Here is a 20261-nt window from a genome sequence, read left to right as displayed (position 1 = left end):
AGTGAGCTCAAATGCTTAGATTCCAGTTTTAAATGATGGAAGTGCAAACTAAGCTAATGAAAATATTTCTATGTTTAAAAAAAGTCTTGGAATTATTTATTTTGTCCATGATATTGGTAATATTATTCACATCAGAAAAGACTATCCATGTGATTTTAACAGCTATGATAATAAAGGTACAAATTATTTTTCTCACTGAGTAACATCCATCCAAGGTTATGGATTAATGCTTCTCATCAGTGCTGAATAGTAAATTCAGAGTAGAACAAGGAATTTTGAATTATAAAACTTGGGGCCATATTAAATAAAACATTAAAATAAGCAAATGTTGGTTATGTCATCTTCCTTTTCATAGCCTGGATGTGTCACCCTAGTAATTGGTAAGTAAGAAAAAGAGAAAAATACTATTTGGAAGTTTAATTGAGGAAAAAAAAAAAAAAAAAATGATCTGGGGAAATCGAACAGCAAGCTGAAGGAAAAGGAAACCTAATAAACCTAATTAACCTTTTTGTCCTCCTTCGTGTTTGGGTCCCTCCTAGGAACTAATCCTCTGTGTTCCTGCTCTGGAGGGTGCAGCTCCCTGTGTCTCCCCGGAGCACTCTCCCGTTTCCCGGTGCCCGGCCGTTCCCGCCGCCCTCAGACCCGCGCCATGTCCGAGCGCAGCGGCGCCCGCGGCCCCGGGGCGGGGCCTCCCCGCGCCAGCCAATCAAACCGCGCCGAATGCGGGCCGGCCACGCCTCCTCCGCCTTTGCACCAATCCCCTTCCCGTGCGTCGCTTCCTTCCCCGCCTCCATGGCCGGAAGGTGGCGGCAGCTGCAGCCAATGGGGCGGCGGGGGCGGGGCTTGCAGGGGCAGTGCGGCGCGCACGCGGCGGCGGCCGGGGCGGCTCTGAGGGACCGGGACCGGGACCGGGACCCGGATCCGGGATCCGGGATCCGGGATAGAGATCCGGGATCCGGGATAGAGATCCGGGTGAGGAACACCGGCAGGGACAGGGACCGGGACCCGGGACCCGGGACAAGGATCCGGGTGAGGAACACCGGCGGGGTACAGGGATAACGATCCGAGTGAGGAGCACTGGCAGGGACAGGGACCCGGGACCCGGATCCGGGGTAGGGAACACCGACAGGGACCGGGACCCGGGACAAGGATCCGGGTGAGGAACACCGGCAGGGAACAGGGATAACGATCCGGGTAAGGGAACAGGATGCCCCGGGCAGTGATGGAATCTCCATCCTTTGGAAGTGTTCAAAATTATATGGATGCGGTGCGCAGGGACACGGTTTAGTGGTGGCCTTGGCCGCGCTTGGTTAATGTCTGGACTCGGTCATAAATGTTTTTTTCAGCCTTCATGATTCTGTGATTCAATACAATATATGAATTAGGAAGTTATGTTGGTGAGCATCAGCTGACCTCACCCAGGTTTGGAGCAGATGGGAATCTTTATTAATGATAGTAATAGTCTAAAACAATAAAAAAACCCCATACCCAAACAAGTCTGGAAGAGGTCAGAAGAAGAAATTAAAGTTGCAGTTTGGGGGTTTTTTTGTTTGGTAGTTTTACTCCAAAGAGAAGAAAAAAGAGCAGAAAAGAAACTTTTCTATGGTTCTGAATAAAAAAGTAGTAAGAGAAACTGCTCTCAAAGCTGTGATACACATACCCTTAATTTATATTTTATATAATCAACAGATAGCTCAAAGTATGCTGTGTTGCAGAATTAACTTTTCTTATAAGACACAGGGAATGGAATTGTCAATTCTGTGTTGTGTTATGTTACTGGCTCATATTGAGCCATAATCCTATAATTCTAAATTAATTTTTCCTAGACATGTGTACATATTTGAAAGAATGCAGAAACACAAGCTCTTTTCTTGGTATGCTGGTTTTTACATCTGTAAAAACTTTGTTCTCAGAACTAAGTTATGTTGATGCCTTTTATTTCTCAATATTTTCAGTGGGTTTCCTGTTAGAGAGATTAATCAGATTTAGTGCAGTGTATGTTCAGAGCAGCTCTTGAAGACAACTGTCCCTGTCAGCAGAGTAACTGAGCAGGTTTATGTTCATGTGAACCCCGTGGTTTCTAGGTGCTGATTTTACATGGTGCTTGTTTAAAGGATCCATGTTGGCACAACTGTGTGTGTTTTCCTGCAAATATCTTTTTATGGGGTCAAGGAACAGCCCTGTAGGGAAGGGTGAGCCCAGAATTCTTGGGCAGCCTCTTTATACATTGACGTGACCTGGGGCCTGCCTGTTTCTTCTACAGTCTCAGATCTTTTGGAAATAAATATATTATTTTTTTTTCTACGAAAGAGTTATTCTGTGCATGGGATGATTGATGATGGTTTTGAATTTTTTTTAAAAAAGAGCGTAGATTCATTGAATGGTTTGGCTTGAAAGGGAACTTAAAATCTCGTTCCAACCCCCTGCCATGGGCAGGGACACCTTCCACCCTGCCAGCCCCATCCAGCCTGGCCTTGAGCATTTCCAGGGATGGGGCACCCACAGCTTCTCTGAGCAACCTGTGCCAGGACCTCAGCACCTTCCCAATAAAGAATTTCTTCCTGCCCTCTGTCAGTTGGAGTCCATTTCCCCTTTTCCTGTCACTCCAGGCCCTGATAAATAGTCTCTTTCCATTTTTCTTGCAGGCTCCCTTCAGGTACAGTAATTATGTCATCCCAAAAGCTTTCTCTCTTCGAGGCTGAACAATCCCAGTTTTCTCAGTCTTTCAAGATGATTTTTTTTAAATGTTTTTTTTTTTTTTCTTTCCCTGCACCATTTTTGCAGGGCAGCCCTGGGGTCTGGGCTGTACCTGACTGCGTGGGAGGTCTCCTGAGAGACCAGATGGTTTTTACCTGCTGGCAGCATTTCCCAGCTTTGTTGTGCTTTTTACTGGAAGTATAAAAATGATGGTATTTCCAGGCTTTTCTGTGGGAAAAAAAGAAAAAGGGGCAAAACAGAAGGCACTCAGCACTACCATGCTGCTCAGTTGTGTTGATGCCAAGCTGCCTCTGCAGACAATCTAGCACTTGTGTTTATTTGGTGAGTGAAAAGATGGGTTTTGTGTGGCTCAGCTTCTCCTGTGTGAGGACAAACCCATTAGTGGCTTTCAGAGCAGACATTGAGAAGAAGTGTTGAGAATTGTGATTCTCAAGGTTTTGGAGTGTGCTTTTGCTCTTGAGAGCAGTGCAGGTGCAAGATGGGCAACGGAGGACATAGGAAAGGCAGAAGAAGAGCATATTGCCCAAAACCTCAAACACACCTTTGCCCTCCTCAGGGACCTTCAGCCTATCTCAGCACCCACTGGTGCTCTTCCCTTTCTCACGTGCCTGCAACTCTCCCCTTTCCTTTAGCAGAGGTGATACATAAATTCTTGCTGCTGCATTTTCCTCTCTTATTTCCTCCTGCATTTAATTTGGGGTTGGTTAGTGAAATATATGTGGAGGTAACTTCTGCACTTTTTAGTGCTTTTTTAGCTTCTTAAGTGAATGGTGGAGGGACTGGGAAATGGGCTAGAGATGGGTGCTTTGGTAAGTAAAGCTTTAGACTGGGAGTGAAGGATGTCTGATGCCGAAATATTGCCTTGGTTGAATTGTTTGTATGATTTTTTTTTTTGTCTTAGCTGATACTTCGATGTAAGTTTTAACAAAATATTTCAGTGAGAACAAAGCAGGAAGTGGGGGTGGGAAAGAAGAAGCTAAGCCAGTGTACAGGACTGTAAAAATCACATTTAAATTGCAGCACAAACACTGGGTAATTCTGCTAGGCTGTTCTGAAGGTCCCAGCATAGGATGTGGTTTTTGTCCTGTTTCAAGGTTCTACTGGATGAGTCTTTTAAACAGTCAAAATAATGGAGAAGTATTGGCAGGGAGCAAATAATTGCAGCTGTCCATTTTAACAAGTTCATATAATGCTATAAACTCTTCAGTCTGATAAATTTTGGTTCTATTTATGTCAGGTGTTAAAGCCCAGAAGGGCTATTACATTATCTAATCTGATCTCCTTTGCAACATAAACCATTTGTACTGTTGTTTATACCCTTTACAGACTTTACATTAATTTATCACTCCTTTTTCACATCAATCTGAAAGAACTTCCTTCAGGTTGTTACTACAACCAGGGTTTAGTATTATTTTTTATCGCACTGTATGTATTGCTGAAAATGTTTTGAGTTGACCTTAATGTTTAGTTTGAGACTAAATTTGGAACAGATAGTGGAGTGTAAGTATTTCAAAACTTATTAGTTCCTATTGTTTTCCTCTTTGAGACTTATTTTATATAAGAATGCCCTGTGGCCTTGAAAGGGCACTTGCTATTTTTTTTTTTTTTAATTCTGTAGTTTTCCAGATAAATGAAAACCTAATAAAAACATTAAAATGAAAGGGTTCTTTGTTTAATATGACAGCTGAATCTTACCTGTGAAAATGCGGATGCATTAAAACACTCTTAGTTCCTTTGCTGATTTAAATTAAATTATGCAAATCCAAAATTAGTTTTAAAGTGAATTGATTGTTTTGCTGTGTTGCTTATAACTTTCTTGCAATTGCTTTTTTTTCAGCAGAAACCAATTTTTTTTTTTAATTTTTGAGTGGTTAACAAGTTTTCTCTTGCACTTCTCTCTGCAGCTCACCATAACTACTGAGATCTTTCTTATTTCCTGTTATCTCAAGGCAAAACCACTGCTCAGCTTCTCATTAAAAATAAGATACAAAAGTGCTGTACAATTGGTGTTGCAGTGAAATTGGTGAAACCACAGCCCAGCATTTAATTAAAATTGGCAAAGTGGAGTTGTATGCTGGCAGTACCTGAAATAGAAAGCTTCAGATGTTGTTCACTTTTCAATGTGAGGATATTTTCATAAAAATAATTTGTGTATCTTTGTTGCTGTGGCAATGAGTGTGAGAGCTGGAATTAAGTGTTATTACTCCTTTGTGCAATCAAAAGGGATAAGCAGCTGTGAAAACAAACTTTCTTGTTTAGAAGTATGCAGTTCTTACTAGCAATTCTAACTTACTTGAGTTTTTATGCAGTTTATGAGGGAGTTTTTCGAGGTAAGAGGATTTGATTTTAATTTATTCAATGTCTGTCAGGATATCTAAGGAAATACACGAGTCAGTTTTGAAAGGGGGAAAAACAGATTTAAAGAAAAGTTTAATTCTAGTGGTTTGATGTCTTGGGCAGCGATTACCTTGCAGTGCATGGAACACTCCTGCTAGAGGAATGTTTGTGGGAGATAGACGTGAGTGTAAGGGATTGAGAGAGGGAGGGTTTGTAGTTGCTGGGTTTGGTTTCTCCATCCCTGTTCCCAAGGGATGGGAGTGATGGCTGTCTCTGGAGCTGGATGCTAAAAGAGAAATACAAATGCACACCAGTCACTCATTCCCTGTGTGTTCATGTGTGCCTAGCAGGGACATACAAACTGCATCCCGCATTATTATGAAGTCTGAATGATCAAAATCTGTGGATTAAAGTCACCAAGTGAGACTTTAGTAAAGAACCTGTATATTTTTAACCTCTGATGGTTCAGAAAGAAAAGTAGCGTCATAGTTGAATTTGGTTGGGGTTTTTTTTTCCTTCCGTTTTTCGTGCTAGGCAGTTCTACACAAAGGCTTTGATTTTTGATGAACGGTCCGATTTGAGGAACGGAGGCTTTTAAAAGGAAGAAGAAGAAGAAAAAAATCCGTGTGCTTTATTAACGCTGGTGTTAATTATCAGTGGATCGGGCAAATCGCGGCTCGCGCGCTGCGCTGCGCTGCTCTGGGGCGGTCACTGGCGACACCCGGTGGCCGAGAGCGGAATGACAGCCCCGGGCAGCGTGTCCCTAGCTCTGGGGGTTTCCGCCCCGAATCCTTGGTGTCAGCTGTGGCTGTGTGGAGGAGCACCCTCGGCTCCTTCGGCTGCTGTCCCCAGCTCCAGGAGCATGGAGCGTCCCGTACTCTCGGGGTTTCCACCCCGAATCCTTGGTGTCAGCTGTGGCTGTGTGGAGGAGCACCCTCGGCTCCTTCGGCTGCCGTCCCCAGCTCCAGGAGCATGGAGCGTCCCGAACTCTCGGGGTTTCCACCCCGAATCCTTGGTGTCAGCTGTGGCTGTGTGGAGGAGCACCCTCGGCTCCTTCGGCTGCCGTCCCCAGCTCCAGGAGCATGGAGCGTCCCGAACTCTCGGGGTTTCCACCCCGAATCCTTGGTGTCAGCTGTGGCTGTGTGGAGGAGCACCCTCGGCTCCTTCGGCTGCCGTCCCCCAGCTCCAGGAGCATGGAGCGTCCCGAACTCTCGGGGTTTCCACCCCGAATCCTTGGTGTCAGCTGTGGCTGTGTGGAGGAGCACCTTCGGCTGCTGTCCCCAGCTCCAGGAGCGTGGAGGGTCCCGAACTTTGGGGGTTTCCACCCCGAATCCTTGGTGTCAGCTGTGGCTGTGTGGAGGAGCACCCTCGGCTCCTTCGGCTGCTGTCCCCAGCTCCAGCAGCGTGGAGAGGAGGCCTCCTTGAGCTGGAAGCTGCGTGCTCTCTGTGCACATACACGCCCTCTTACTGAGGTCTTAAAGCTGGTTTTCAAACCATGGGCTGAGCAAATATTGTGTCTTGCTGTTGTCTGCCTGGCAGCGTGGTATCTTCCAGAAAGGAATGATGAGCCAGCTTATCTCAGAGCTGCTTGTTTCTCAGTCTGCCTTCCTATTTGGGTTCTTTGCTGTGCAAGGACAGTGGTGGGTGCCAGGCTGGCGGGGTTATAAAAGCAGATGAAGACAAGTTAAAGTTTTTATCCCCACTGTTATAACTGGGAAGTATTTTTTTAAGATAAACTTTATGATTTCTGCTCCATATTTTATTTATGGTCAGTTTATACTCTTAAACTCTTGTGCCAGTATTGTTCTGGAGTAGCTCCCCTCCCTCCCCAGCATTTATTGCTTTGATGTATTTGTAGATAGTAATCGTATCCCTGCTCAATCTCTGTCTTTGCCAAGCTACACAAGGCACAGCATCCAGCTACTTCTTGTGATATAAACAGTCCAGTACCTGCATCATCTCACCCTTCCTTCTCTGCACTTGATTACAGCTTAGTTTTCAAGACATTGGCCTCAGCAAAGGGCACTGCTGGGAGCCTGCTATGACCCTGTGGAATATGGGTTTACTTAAGCATGGAGAACAAACATGGCTTGAGAGCAGGGTTATTAAAATGCAAAAAGCTCTTGACTTTGCTTTTTATCCCTGTCTTATTTTGGCACAACAGGCTGCTGAAGACGTTGGAAAGGTGTTTGTGGATCTTAGAAGACTAAGTTCCTCACCCAGGCCTTTGGGGTTTGTGGGTCTTAACAAAAACGTGGAGTTCTGGTTTTGCCAGCAGGGGTTGTCTGTGTTGCTGCATATCAGAGACCTCTTGATCAGGAACTCTGGAGTATCAATACCTGTGCACTTTCTCCTTTATCGTTCCCTTTCATGATTTTATTTCTTGTGACTGAGTCCTAAATCACTTAAAGAGTGAAAAAAGCAGTTGAGTGTGAACTTCCAGTGGAGTATGGAAAATCACTATGCATTTGGGTGTCATGAAAATGAAAAGCTGGGTTGTTTTTATCTTTTATGGCATTGGTGAAGCTGCTGCTGGAGTTCCATGTATGGTTCAAGAGTAAGCTCTGTCTAAAAACAAAGAGCTGAAAACAAAGAGCTGAAGAGAGTGCCTTGCATGGGTTCAATGTCCACATCCTTGATGCCTTAGCATCTTTTGTGGAGACTCAAAAGTAAATTCTCCTGATCAGGATAAAGGCAACATAGCTCTGAAACGCTTTATTTCAGCCTCTTCCATCCTCCTCTTGCCACTTAGATGACATCTTTTCCTTTTGTCTGCTACAAAGCATTGAAAATTGAGCTTAGGGCATGATAAAGATTCAGCAGAGCCTCCAGCTGTCAGACTGTGCACAAAGAGCATGTTTTGGAAAATGATAGTCTGTGAACTGTCACGGGCACACAGGGATCTCAAGTTTCTCTTGTTGCTTTGAAACTGGAGAGGGTCTGACAAATTACCTTGACGTGGGGATGTTCTGGAGTAGCTAAATATAAAAAGAATGGATGTTGTGGGATGTGACTGGCGAAGACACCTTAGTGATCTGCAAGTTCTGGGGAAGCAGATGAGGAAAATGAGGAGAAGTCATTTTCCCTGCTTAAGCTTGGCAGATGTTTGTGCCTGTGCCATACATCTGGAACTGCAGAGAATTGCTTGGGCAGTGGTGTTAGAGTGGGGCTAAAAATCACCAAGCACACAAATGTTCTTTGTCTTGTATTCCCCAACATCTGCACATGTAGGGAATTATCTTCTTACCTGTTCACCAGCAACTGATTTAAGTTTGGGTTGTTAAGAAAAGAGCCTTGGGAACGTAATAGTTTTGTGTTTTGAAGAGTGAGCTGAGATAATGAAGTGTACTTAAGGTAAATTACTGTTGTGAAAGAATTTCTGAAATATTCCAGTAAATAAAACATTTACTTTATGTCATTGTAGGTGTTTTGGCACCAGTGTGCGGTAATAGAAGTTCTTATTCCAATTACAGCAAAGTTTCTTTACATTCTTTTATTATGATTGCTGCAAAATTCAGGCTGAACCGGGCTTCCTGTGGTGTAGAAATAAATTCTTTGGAAGAATTTCAGCAAATTTTATTCATCTTTGGGAAGAATTCTTACTTATTTCCAGTTTTGTTGTATATGAGGATGTTGGTAGTAAGTGGCAGTCTCTAAATTGAAGGAAATAAATGGTGTTGTTTCAGAGTCAATAAATTATTCATGCAGCTGTGTAAGTAATTTTTTCCTTTCACCTTTCTCTGTAGAGTGGATCATTGGTGTTGCCTGTTCACATGGTGTTGCCTGTTCAGCTTAAAATGGCCCTGAAAATCATCACTCCAAGAGTCCTTTCTTGTAATCCCAAACTTGAAACAGCATCAGAGCACTTTTAGATTGTGGAATTTGCAGTTGCACCACGGTGTCACAGTGACTTTTGCATTGCATTTTGTAGTGTAGACTACAAGAACAAGGCTTTTTCTGTGAAAATGTGCTGCTAACTGTACTTACTAATGTTTGTGTGCACAAGGATTGTGAGCTGGCCAAATACTGTCCTTGTTTCACTGATTGGGAAAGTGAGGAGTGAATAGTGAATGTTGGCCCTTGCTGGGAATTGCTCAGGGAGCTGTTCTGCCACAGTCAGGATTAGGAGGTGTTTGTAGGCCAGCCTGTTGTTCAAATCCACTTAGATAAATACTTTATTTCTGTCTTATTTGAGATGACCATCTCAATGCATAGTCCTAGTGCCAAGTCAGACAGCAAAGCTGTTGGACCTCTTCACCAAGGAAAATGCTGTTAGTGAGCAGGAGCCTCCTCTGAGCTGCTCCTGGCTGCTGTGTTGAAATGTGAATGGATCAAAACTTAATGCTACATGCAGGTGACCATTGTACCCTCCGTGTTTGATTTCCAGCAGCTGTTGGCTGGCTGTTATTTGAGAGCCTGATTAGTCCTGGATCTTCTTTCCTGTGTTTGTGGTTACAAGAAGTCATCTCAGCATGATGCGTTCGGTGGGAGGTGCTCACAGGAGAAAGGAAATGACTTTTCTGTGGTGGCTGTGGTCTGATGAGATAAGCACAAGTGCAGAAGGCTGAGACTTGGATTGTGTTCAAGGTTTGCAGCAGACTGGCAGGATAGCTGTGGTTCCATTATTGGAAACAGGCACAAACCTTATCTTTGACCCCCATGTCAGAGCCTTGCTCAGTGCAAAAGCCAGGGCTCAGCACTAGGACAGTTTTCCTGTTCTCTAGAATCCACCTGAGGATGCAGCATTTGTTGTTTACCTGTTCAGAGGCTTCTGAGAGTGCAATTTAGGCATAGATGAGCTTTCAGAGTGTTTTTAAATACAGGTTTTTTGCCAGAAAAAAACCAAGAAAACATAATACACAGAATTGAGAATACAAATAGCCCAATTGCAGTATCTCTGTCTATAATTTACCCTTTGCCTGGGACTCTTTCAGACCTGTCTTTATAAAATAGGATTGCTTCTGCTGCAGCTCCTGCCAGCTTGATCTGAGAATAGCCACTAGAGTAAAATAGAGCATCTCTTATCCTCTTATTACTCCTTTATTGGATGACCACCTCACCCACACCTGGATGCATCCTCTGCCTGCTGAGGTCACTACAAGGAAAGCTCCCCTCGAAGGGAAGTTCTTGGGTCCAGCTCCTCATGGCAAAGTGGTATTTTGGGGACAAATTCCTTTGTGGCTCCTCTCTCAGTAGCATGGAATTGGATGAAAAGAGAAGACTGAGAAAGTTCTATTCTCAAATGTGTTCTAATTACAATTTTACACAGTTTCTTTGAGCATTTAGAAACTGTGTTTCCCATGTTTATGTCAGGGTCTTTGAAATTGTTCTAGGGAAGGTAGGCTAGCCATTTGAACATCATATTTTAATAAATTTGCCTTAATTTTGAAGCCAGAATTTGTAATTTGGCATTTTTGTAGTTTTGTATAGTGCTTTCTAGTTTATTTGGGATTTTTAATTGTACATTGGATTATCCTACACTTTTTCAACTGGTCATGTGATCTTTTGCAGTTCTTTACATTTCTTTGGTTCATGACTTTCTGTCAATAGGCTTTCAGTTACTCAAGTTTGAATGTTAATTCATTGCACTTTGGACCTGAAGGCATGCCTAATGTTCTAGATCTCTCTAGATCTCCACCATATTTTCCAGTGTTGGATGCAAAGTCAGGATAGGTCTTTTGAAAGTCTTCTTTTGATGAAAATAGTCACTATATGCTTTTTGTGATCTATGCATTTAAAACTATGCTTGATCCAACAAAAAGTTGTTTTTGCATTCTCTCTCTCTATGGATGTCCAGTATAATATTCAAAAGAAGTTTTTTGTTTCTGTATTGATGTGAACAATTGTTTATGCCACCAGAAGATGAGTTCAGAACAGTTGTAGTTTACTTTTTTTTTTTTTTTTAAATCGTTGAATCCCAAAGCACTGAGCACCTGGGCCTTTTTCCCTTTATTCTCTCCCACCTCTGACTTTTTTTTCCCCTCCAACCAATACTGTTTAAGGCCATTTCCTTGGTTCTCTCTCCCACCTACAGCTCCTCTCTCCGTTGCTAAACAGGATTGTACCCCAAAGCTCAGTCCTGGTGGGAGGGCAGGAATTGATTTCATGAAAGGCAAGTAGCTTGGTGAACCTAATTTTTTTGACCTTCCCGTAGACTTTGTGTTTTATCTTTTTCCTCCTTTCTATTCTACTGGTACAATATTCTCTGTACTGCAAATGAAGAATTACATGGAGCTTCTTTCTGACTGTGCCTTACATTTGGAAGCGAAATGTAGCTGATTGGAGAGGATGAAATAATTCTCTTGGCAGTTACATCTTGTCTCTGCACTTCAGCGTAGCCTCTCTTGCATTTTATTCCCTTCCTGCCTGATGACTAAATGCTCTCTGCCTTCAGCAGGCTTTGAGGGAATGCTGGAAAAACCCCTTCTCCCTCTGCTTGTTATTGTGAAATAACAAACCCAGCAATGGGTTTCTCTGCTGGCTTCTGCACTAGGAAGTGCAGCACTGATGTGTTCTCCCTGCACTGGGAAATGCAGAACTGATGTGTTCTCCCCTGCATTGGGAGATGCAGCACTGATGTGTTCTCCATGCATTGGAGAAGTGCAGCACTGATGTGTTCTCCCTGCATTGGGAGATGCAGCACTGATGTGTTCTCCCTGCACTAGGGAAGTGCAGCACTGATGTGTTCTCCCTGCATGGGGAAATGCAGCACTGATGTGTTCTCCCTGCATTGGAGAAGTGCAGCACTGATGTGTTCTTCCTGCACTAGGAAGTGCAGCACTGATGTGTTCTCCCTGCACTAGGAAGTGCAGCACTGGTGTGTTCTCCCTGCATTGGGAGATGCAGCACTGATGTGTTCTCCCTGCATTGGAGAAGTGCAGCACTGATGTGTTCTCCCTGCACTGGAGAAGTGCAGCACTGATGTGTTCTCCCTGCACTGGAGAAGTGCAGCACTGATGTGTTCTCCCTGCATTGGGAAATGCAGCACTGATGTGTTCTCCCTGCATTGGGAGATGCAGCACTGATGTGTTCTCCCTGCATTGGGGAAGTGCAGCACTGATGTGTTCTCCCTGCACTGGAGAAGTGCAGCACTGATGTGTTCTCCCTGCATTGGGAAATGCAGCACTGATGTGTTCTCCCTGCATTGGAGAAGTGCAGCACTGATGTGTTCTCCCTGCACTGGAGAAGTGCAGCACTGATGTGTTCTCCCTGCATTGGGAAATGCAGCACTGATGTGTTCTCCCTGCATTGGGAAATGCAGCACTGATGTGTTCTCCCTGCACTGGAGAAGTGCAGCACTGATGTGTTCTCCCTGCATTGGGAGATGCAGCACTGATGTGTTCTCCATGCATTGGAGAAGTGCAGCACTGATGTGTTCTCCCTGCACTAGGAAGTGCAGCACTGATGTGTTCTCCCTGCACTGGAGAAGTGCAGCACTGATGTGTTCTCCCTGCACTAGGAAGTGCAGCACTGATGTGTTCTCCCTGCTTTGGAGAAGTGCAGCACTGATGTGTTCTCCCTGCACTAGGAAGTGCAGCACTGATGTGTTCTCCCTGCACTGGAGAAGTGCAGCACTGATGTGTTCTCCATGCATTGGAGAAGTGCAGCACTGATGTGTTCTCCCTGCACTAGGAAGTGCAGCACTGATGTGTTCTCCCTGCACTGGAGAAGTGCAGCACTGAAGTGTTCTCCCTGCACTAGGAAGTGCAGCACTGATGTGTTCTCCCTGCTTTGGAGAAGTGCAGCACTGATGTGTTCTCCCTGCACTAGGAAGTGCAGCACTGATGTGTTCTCCCTGCACTGGAGAAGTGCAGCACTGATGTGTTCTCCCTGCACTGGAGAAGTGCAGCACTGATGTGTTCTCCCTGCATTGGGAAGTGCAGCACTGATGTGTTCTCCCTGCACTAGGAAGTGCAGCACTGATGTGTTCTCCCTGCATTGGGAGATGCAGCACTGATGTGTTCTCCCTGCTTTGGAGAAGTGCAGCACTGATGTGTTCTCCCTGCTCTGGGAGATGCAGCACTGATGTGTTCTCCCTGCATTGGGAGATGCAGCACTGATGTGTTCTCCCTGCACTGGGAGATGCAGCACTGATGTGTTCTCCCTGCACTGGGAGATGCAGCACTGATGTGTTCTCCCTGCACTGGGAAATGCAGCACTGATGTGTTCTCCCTGCATTGGGAGATGCAGCACTGATGTGTTCTCCCTGCATTGGCAGCTGCTCCCAGATGCAACCCACATGTCCTGTGCATGCCCGAGCTGCTTCCTGCTGGCCAGAGCTCCGGGTTTGTTCTCAGCTCGCTCTGGAACTTTTAATAATTGTGAAAATAAAGGGAGGGTCTGTTTGCATTGTTTATAGTAGGAAAGAACGGTGCAAGATTTCATCTGCTGCTGTTCAGATCCCTTGCTATTTTTGGTATTTGACCTCTGCAGAAGAAGATTGCCAGAACTACAGGTCTTTTTCATTTTTATTACGTGTTTCTACCCTCCTACTCATAAGTTACTCTTAGGTTAGTGATTAAGTCTTTGAGAATGTGCCATTTTTCCACATATTTCCCGGTATTTTTCAAAGGAAAATTTGTATTTCTCGATATTTTTAAGCTAACATTCCCTTTTGGAAGGGAGAGCTATGCGACTTGGCAGCATCTTCTGTACACCACTCAAAGGAAAAGGGAAATAACTTATGATTTGCTGGTTTATCTTTTGAAAAACGCTGTGGATTGAAGAGGGCTGATGAGCCTGTTGTCTTGAACTGAAGCTGCAACCTTTAGAATACTGCACAAACAGCACAGCAGTATGTGTTGGGACAATGTTAAGTGTTTAATTTGTGCAGATAGGTACTTACTTTTCATTTCCCCACCGTTGGAAAGTGCTGCTTTTGGCACAACTGTTTGCTTCTAGTCTTGCTGTGTGGTTGTTTCCACACTCCACCAGTGCAAAACACATTAACAAAGGCATCTGAAAATCCTGTCCTGCCTCTTTGGCATCACTTCCACTTCGTGCCTTCTATTCTAAACATGGAGTTTATTTCTTTTTTAAAGGAGCCTTGTAGGATGCCCTGGAGGTCAAAATATTTTCGGTTATTTCAGAGGACGGTATTTATTCTGAGTTCCCAAGATGTAATGAGTTTTGAGTGTCCTTCCAGAAGGTTATTATTTCTGGTAGTTGTGGTTTCCAGGAGATGTGCAGGGGTTGCCTGTAACTGCATACTTAATTCACAGAACAGATCACCTGAGTGTAGTTCCAGAAGTCTAGATATAAAAACAGAAATTTCAGGTTTAATTTATAAAAGGTGGTTTTTTTCCTGGCTCAGGGTGTGCAGGTGGGGACACAACTGAAAGATTCAGCTGTTCCACATAAGGAATGGTGATGCCTAAGGATGGGATTGCACCTCTGTTTCAAGCACAAGTGGCTGGCCAGGTCCTGGTGTGTCATCCCAGTGGTGGCAGGGGTTTCCTGGCACCTTGACATCACCTGGATTTTGTCAGTGTTGACACTATAGATCCAGACTGTGGGTGACCTTGCTGGAGAAAGTGAAAAACCTGAATTTAATGAACGACCCCACATTCTGAGGAGGAAGGAGGAGGAACCATGGGGAAAGAAGAGGTTTTGGCCAGTGCCCTCTGTGATTTTTTCTGGGATTGGAGCAGTCCAAGAGCAAGCTTCGTAACAACTCTTTGTGTCAGAGAGTTTGTCATGCAAACATGAGCAGTTCTCCTCTCTGATCATCACAACTGGCTCTTGTGCTGTGTCCAAAACATTTCAAAGACTCTGATTTTGCCAAAGGATTCTTTGGAAAACAGATACCTCTGTTGTTGAGCTTAAGGAACTAAAAGTGCTTCAGTGCAGAGGACCATGTGCTTTGTAGGTGGCTGCAGTCCAGTGCTTAGTTATCTTCTATTGTGTTTGGAAGAGCATTGTTTCCTATTTGTCTCATAAATTTAACACAGATCCTATTCCTGCCATTTAAACTTTCCCATCAAAAATACAACAGTGACTTCCCCTTCTGAAAAGGAAGGGCTGGCAGCTACACCCTGAAGTTTGAGCATGAATTGTTTATATAACCTTCAATCACAATTTCATAATAGTCTGAAGACTTTCTTACTAAGGCAGACATTTTACTGAGTTTTTAGCAAAAAACCTGGCTGCCACCAAACACAATTTAAGTCTTAGTTGTTGCAGTGTGAAAACAGAATTGAAAACTGAGCCTTTCACCTTCCTGATGGTAGAAATTTCTCTTCTGTCTGAAAACATGAGCAGCATTTTCTGGTATTTCAGAATAGCTGTACTTAAGTCATTCTGGGCAAAAGCTTACGAGTTGGGTTGAGCTAATTTTATTTCCCAGAAAATACTATTAAAACTGAATGAACCTCCTTTTGCAGACTCTGGCTTTTTACAACTTCTGGGTATTTGTAGAGTTCCCTCGCCTTCCCCAGCAGTAAAAGCTCTGACATGAGTGTTGCAGGAGCTGCTTATTGAAAGATACTCTCTATCATAGTCAGTAATATTTAAACAACTGCAGCTTGCCTTCCAAATGGATGACATTTGTCAGGAACATGTCTGTTTGAGTTTACTTGGCCTTTTGAGTAGACAAAGTCTGAATATTTTGAGCTTAAAATTCAGGTCAGCTTGGAAAACTACATTTTTCTTACAAGAAATTTACAGAGATAACCTGATTTTTTTTAGTAACCATAGCACTGCAGGAGAGCTGGTTTACAAAAACTCCTTTCTCCACCGTCAAGCATGTGTGTTTGAAACTCTGTTTAAATAGAAGCTTCCATTATAATTCTTCAGTAAATTGAATTAAGCAGTTTTCCTCATTAATAATGTTAAAAATATTTCATTTCTTCAGGTTATATTATTAATTTGCATGGATGTTTAACAGTTTTGTGTTTAAGCAGCGTAGCAAACAGCGTTTGAGAACAGTTGGCTTTATGTAATAGTTCTAGTAAAAGCCTGTTTCATTTGAGGACATACCCAGAAAAGTAAGGAACAAGTTCTGTGGGTAGGTTGTACACAGGGTAATGCCAGAAAACACGTTGAACTTCTTTGCTTCGGAGAGGAAAGGAGTTTCCACAGGATGTCTGCATTTTATGGCAAAAATGACTGGTAGATGTGCTCTGAAAGGTTGCTTTGATGTAGAAGATTAACCTGGGGACCTCATTGTCAGGATATTGCTGAGGCAAATCACTTAGTGAGATTATTTGTGACTTGGGAATTAAGTTTTTATGTGTGCCTGCTTAAGCTGTTTTTTAAGAATTCGCTGGTTTGTCACGTGGTGTCGTGAATATTTGTGTGCACCAAACCAGAGGAGGGAAAGCAAACCCCAGAAGCCACAAACAACGCCAAGAAGAAAGAAAAAAAAAAAAGCAGAATGCAGCTTTGTCCCAGCAACTTTTCCTTTGTTTTTGGTCTCTCATGGACCATTAAAATAATTACAACTAAAGCAAGTAATACACGGAAACTTGCACATTCCACCCCTAAAAACCCAGCCTGGAGAATTTGCGGAAAAATTGATGATAGAACAGCTGGGAAGGCATGAGAATATCTTCCTGCATTCTGTGTCTGCCTTTTTCTTCCATTTCTCTTTGGATTTTTTTTTTTTTTTTTAAAGGGTCATTTCATGCATGTGGTACCTGGGATTGTCTGCTGGTCCAGACCTTAAGGAAATATCAGCACCAGTGAGAAATCACTGGTGTTGACTCCTTAAAACCTGCTGTGATTCCCTCAATGTTTTGGTTTTGATTCTTTTTAAACACAGAATAGTGGTCTAATTGAACCTGTTTTTGACAGAAGTGGATGACTGTAGTAACATACCTAGATCTTCCTTTAAAAAGCTGAAACCACTGCAAATGTCTCTAAAATGTAAATGCTGCTGTGCTTTTCCTGACTCTGAATTGATGGAGTCTTTATTGCAATTACAGAATAGAATTTTCTGTTGTGTTATAGAAAGGAAAACTATGTTTTTCCTTTTTTTTTAGGGCATATTTTAGAAGTGAATCTGTGAGAGGAACCAAGAGAATTTTGTTTAATTTTGGTTTTGCTGGGTGAAGTTTGCATTCGTGTGCATTGCTGAAATAGTTTGGGTTTCTAGGAGAGTTCAGTAGTGCCAGAGAGGAATCATCTCTGAAGGGAAGATTTTTATCAGCTGCACTAAAAGCCAGTGTTCTGTGGTGTTACAGGAGGCTCAGAAAACGTTGAGGTGCTTAATTGCAGCGAATTCCACAGGGCACATAGCCTGTTTAGGTGGTCCCTGATTCGCTGGCAGGTGTTTCTGTGCGTCATTGGGCACCTAAATCCTTGTAAAATGACCTCACCAGGCCATTGCAGGCTGTATTGCTGTGTCATTTCGGTCTTGTCCTCTGCCTCCCCTGCGCACGTCCCTCAGCACAGAAGTTCACTTAAGAGCTCTCCTGCAGTTGTACTGATGCAGCCGTTTGTGGGCTGCGCTTCCTAGAACCAAACTTACTCTTCCTCAGGTACAGGGGGTGACTTCATCTTGCTTCCACTCGTGGAGAACGTCGCGTTACTTTATAAAAATAATGAAGCATATTTAGCTCTGTGACTTCCCCGGGATTCCCAGATAGACTGTTTAATCTGTTAAGGGGATTATGTGGTGTGGTGCTTACAGACACGAGAGGCTGGACTCCTTGACTCAGGGAGCCCTTTCCCGCTCTGTGTTCCTGTGAATGGGGTTGTGGTGGGGGGGGGACATCGGGATAATTGAATTTTCGCTCCACGCATCGCTTCTGCACGAGATGCTTCCTCGCGAGGCGTTTTTAAAGCTACCGCTGCTGAAGAACGTTGCAATTAAAAACTCTCCGTGGCTTTTATTTCCTGCAGGCTCCCGGCAAGGCCGGGGAGATGACGGCCGTGGAGAAGGTGGAGGAGCAGCTGGCGGCTCTGCGCATAGCCAGGCGCTGTGCGCCCGGCCAGGAGCCCTCCTACCTGCTGGACATCGACACCTCCGCGCCTGCCCGGCCCGGGAGCGGGCGCTTCGTGGCGGTTTGCTGTTCCGACGCGTCCCTCAGGGTGTACGACGGGGAGACGCTGCGATTCCTGCGGGAGTACCGCGGCCGGCCCGGGGCGCTCGGCGGGGTCCGCTTCGCGCGCGCCCGCGACAGCGTGGTGTTCTCGGCCTGTGGCCAGGGCGCGGTGAGGTGCTGGGACGTCCGCTCCGCCTCGCAGAAGCCTGTGCAGGTGTTCAGTGGTTACCCCTCCAACGTCTTCATCAGCTTCGACGTCAGCTGCAGCGACCTCATCGTTTGTGCCGGGACGGAGAAAGTCGAGAAGGACACGTTTCTGGTGTTTTGGGACGCGAGAGGCCTCACAGACTGTGCTGGTGCCGCTAAAGAACCGCTGGGAGTCTATTCTGAAAGTCACAATGATGACATCACCAAGATCCGTTTTCATCCTACCCAACCCAATTTGGTGGTGTCGGGGTCCACCGATGGCTTGGTGAACGTGTTTGACATCAACGAGGATAACGAAGACGACGCTTTGATAGCAACTTGCAATTCAGATTCGTCAGTGAGTTCTCTGGGCTGGTCCGGGGGAGATTACAAGCAGGTCTATTGCGTGACACACGACGAAGGCTTCTGCTGGTGGGACACGGCCCAGCTGGACACGGAAGAGCCGCTAACCCTGCTGCGCGTTCTGGATGTCAGAGAGTCAGTCTGCGCTGAGAGCCACGGCCTGCATTACCTGGTGGGTGGCTTTTACCACGAGAAGGCAGGGAAACTCTTCCTGATTGGGGGAACCTCCACGGGAGACATCCACCTGCTGAGCTGCAGCACCGATGGGCTGAGCCTGGTGGGGACCCTGTGTGGGGGACACTCGGCCACCGTCCGCTCCTTCTGCTGGAGCCCCACGGACGAGTCCCTGCTGACGGGTGGAGAGGATGCTCAGCTGTTGCTATGGAAACCCGGGGCTGTGGAGAGGTCCCTCACAAAGAAAGCGTCTCTGAAGATCTCTTCTTCCGTGCAGAAGAGAGTGAGAGTTCACAACACCTCCCTCAAAAGCAGGAAGAAGTGAAATGCCTAAAGTGGGAATCTCTGCTGTGTAGAGCTTTCCTGGTGTTTAATCTCTCTGTAGGCAATACTTGGCCGTGTTTTACTTGGAGGTTTTCTGTGGAAAGAGCTGTGGTGCTTGAATTCCCCCTGGGAATGTATTTCAGTCATCAGAAGAATGCCTTTTATTTTATTTTTTTTTTTAAGTTGCTAATATTAATCAGAAAAGAGTAAATGTTTGCTCCTGCGTTCTTGAACAACCGATATGAAATCATATTATATAAAACTGTTTCTGTGGTTATTTAATGTCTCAGACAATGTTTTAAATGTGTAATACAGGCCTGTGGCTTGCATAGTTTGTTACCTTCCCAATGATATTCCCTGGCACATTTTAAAAGGTTTTGTATTCCATGCTGTATTTTGCTTTCTTCACAGAAAACTTAATGAAATTGCTCAATTTAGTAAAAGATTTTATGTCAAGTCTTAATGCCTGAAGGAATTACTTCTCAGTGAAACAGAAAATAAGTAGTTTTGCACTGTCACATCACTGGTTTAGAACAAGCTCATAAAGAAGCAGCTGATAGAGCCATCTTTTTCATAGCAGATATGAATGTATTCAACCAAACAGCAGCTAATTTGTATGAGAACTGTTAAACTAGCTTTATTTCCTGCATGAAAATACCCAAGAATTTTGCAAGCAGCTTCATTCTCTCCTATTAAGTGCACCTGGAAGACTGGGGAGATCTTGGGTGGGTTGGAGAAATTGATGGGTATAATTACACCAGTGGTGCTTAAAGTCCCAAACCCTGACTTGAAAGAAACTGGTATCACATGCCAGGTGGGGATGCTGAAACCCAGAAATGAACACTGCCTTCAGAGACTGTAGTTGTGGAGGAACAGAGTGATATGAGGAGACTTTAACTAAACCTTTTAGAGGTTTAGAGGCCTGTGTCCTTTAAGAAACATGTCTCTCTGCAGTGAGGTTTATGCTTGGACATCTCCCCAGGAGAGCTTTGTTTTATTATTCCACCAAATACCCATTGAGTGGTGCAAAGCCAGCCCTGTACTTGTAAAATGGGTGAGACTTCATGCTTATTCTGCTTTGCTGGCAGGCTCCAACCTGTGCTCCTGGCTCTGCACACACACCTCCAGCCTTCCCAGGACCACTGCAGGCAAATGGTGTTGGAATTTAGGCTG

At 44.5% G+C, this 20261-nt stretch overlaps 1 protein-coding gene across 4 annotated transcripts; it reads left to right on the top strand.

Moving 5' to 3' along the window:
- Positions 1-877: 877 nt before the first annotated feature.
- WDR89 (WD repeat domain 89) lies at positions 878-19551 on the top strand. 4 transcript variants are annotated; one of them, XM_040067767.2, is made up of 2 exons: positions 878-1029; positions 17899-19551. In XM_040067767.2, exon 2 carries the CDS (start codon positions 17920-17922, stop codon positions 19087-19089), a length of 1170 nt encoding a protein of 389 aa, XP_039923701.1. In that variant the 5' UTR covers positions 878-1029; positions 17899-17919; the 3' UTR covers positions 19090-19551. The 4 variants fall into 4 exon arrangements, with proteins under 4 accessions (XP_039923701.1, XP_039923700.1, XP_039923699.1 ...); XM_040067766.2 differs by having other exon boundaries at positions 885-972; XM_040067765.1 differs by lacking the exon at positions 878-1029 and adding an exon at positions 1072-1194.
- The last annotated feature ends 710 nt before the right edge of the window (positions 19552-20261 follow it).

The sequence above is a fragment of the Hirundo rustica genome, chromosome 6, assembly GCF_015227805.2.
Source record: "Hirundo rustica isolate bHirRus1 chromosome 6, bHirRus1.pri.v3, whole genome shotgun sequence".
NCBI classification, from domain to species: domain Eukaryota; kingdom Metazoa; phylum Chordata; class Aves; order Passeriformes; family Hirundinidae; genus Hirundo; species Hirundo rustica.
The sequence above is the reverse complement of the archived record's forward strand: the minus strand, read 5'-3'. Positions and strand labels throughout refer to the sequence as shown.

Bases quoted from the DNA above. Each gene is read 5' to 3' on its own strand.
- WDR89 (XM_040067767.2), top strand. From the start codon at position 17,920: ATGACGGCCGTGGAGAAGGTGGAGGAGCAGCTGGCGGCTCTGCGCATA.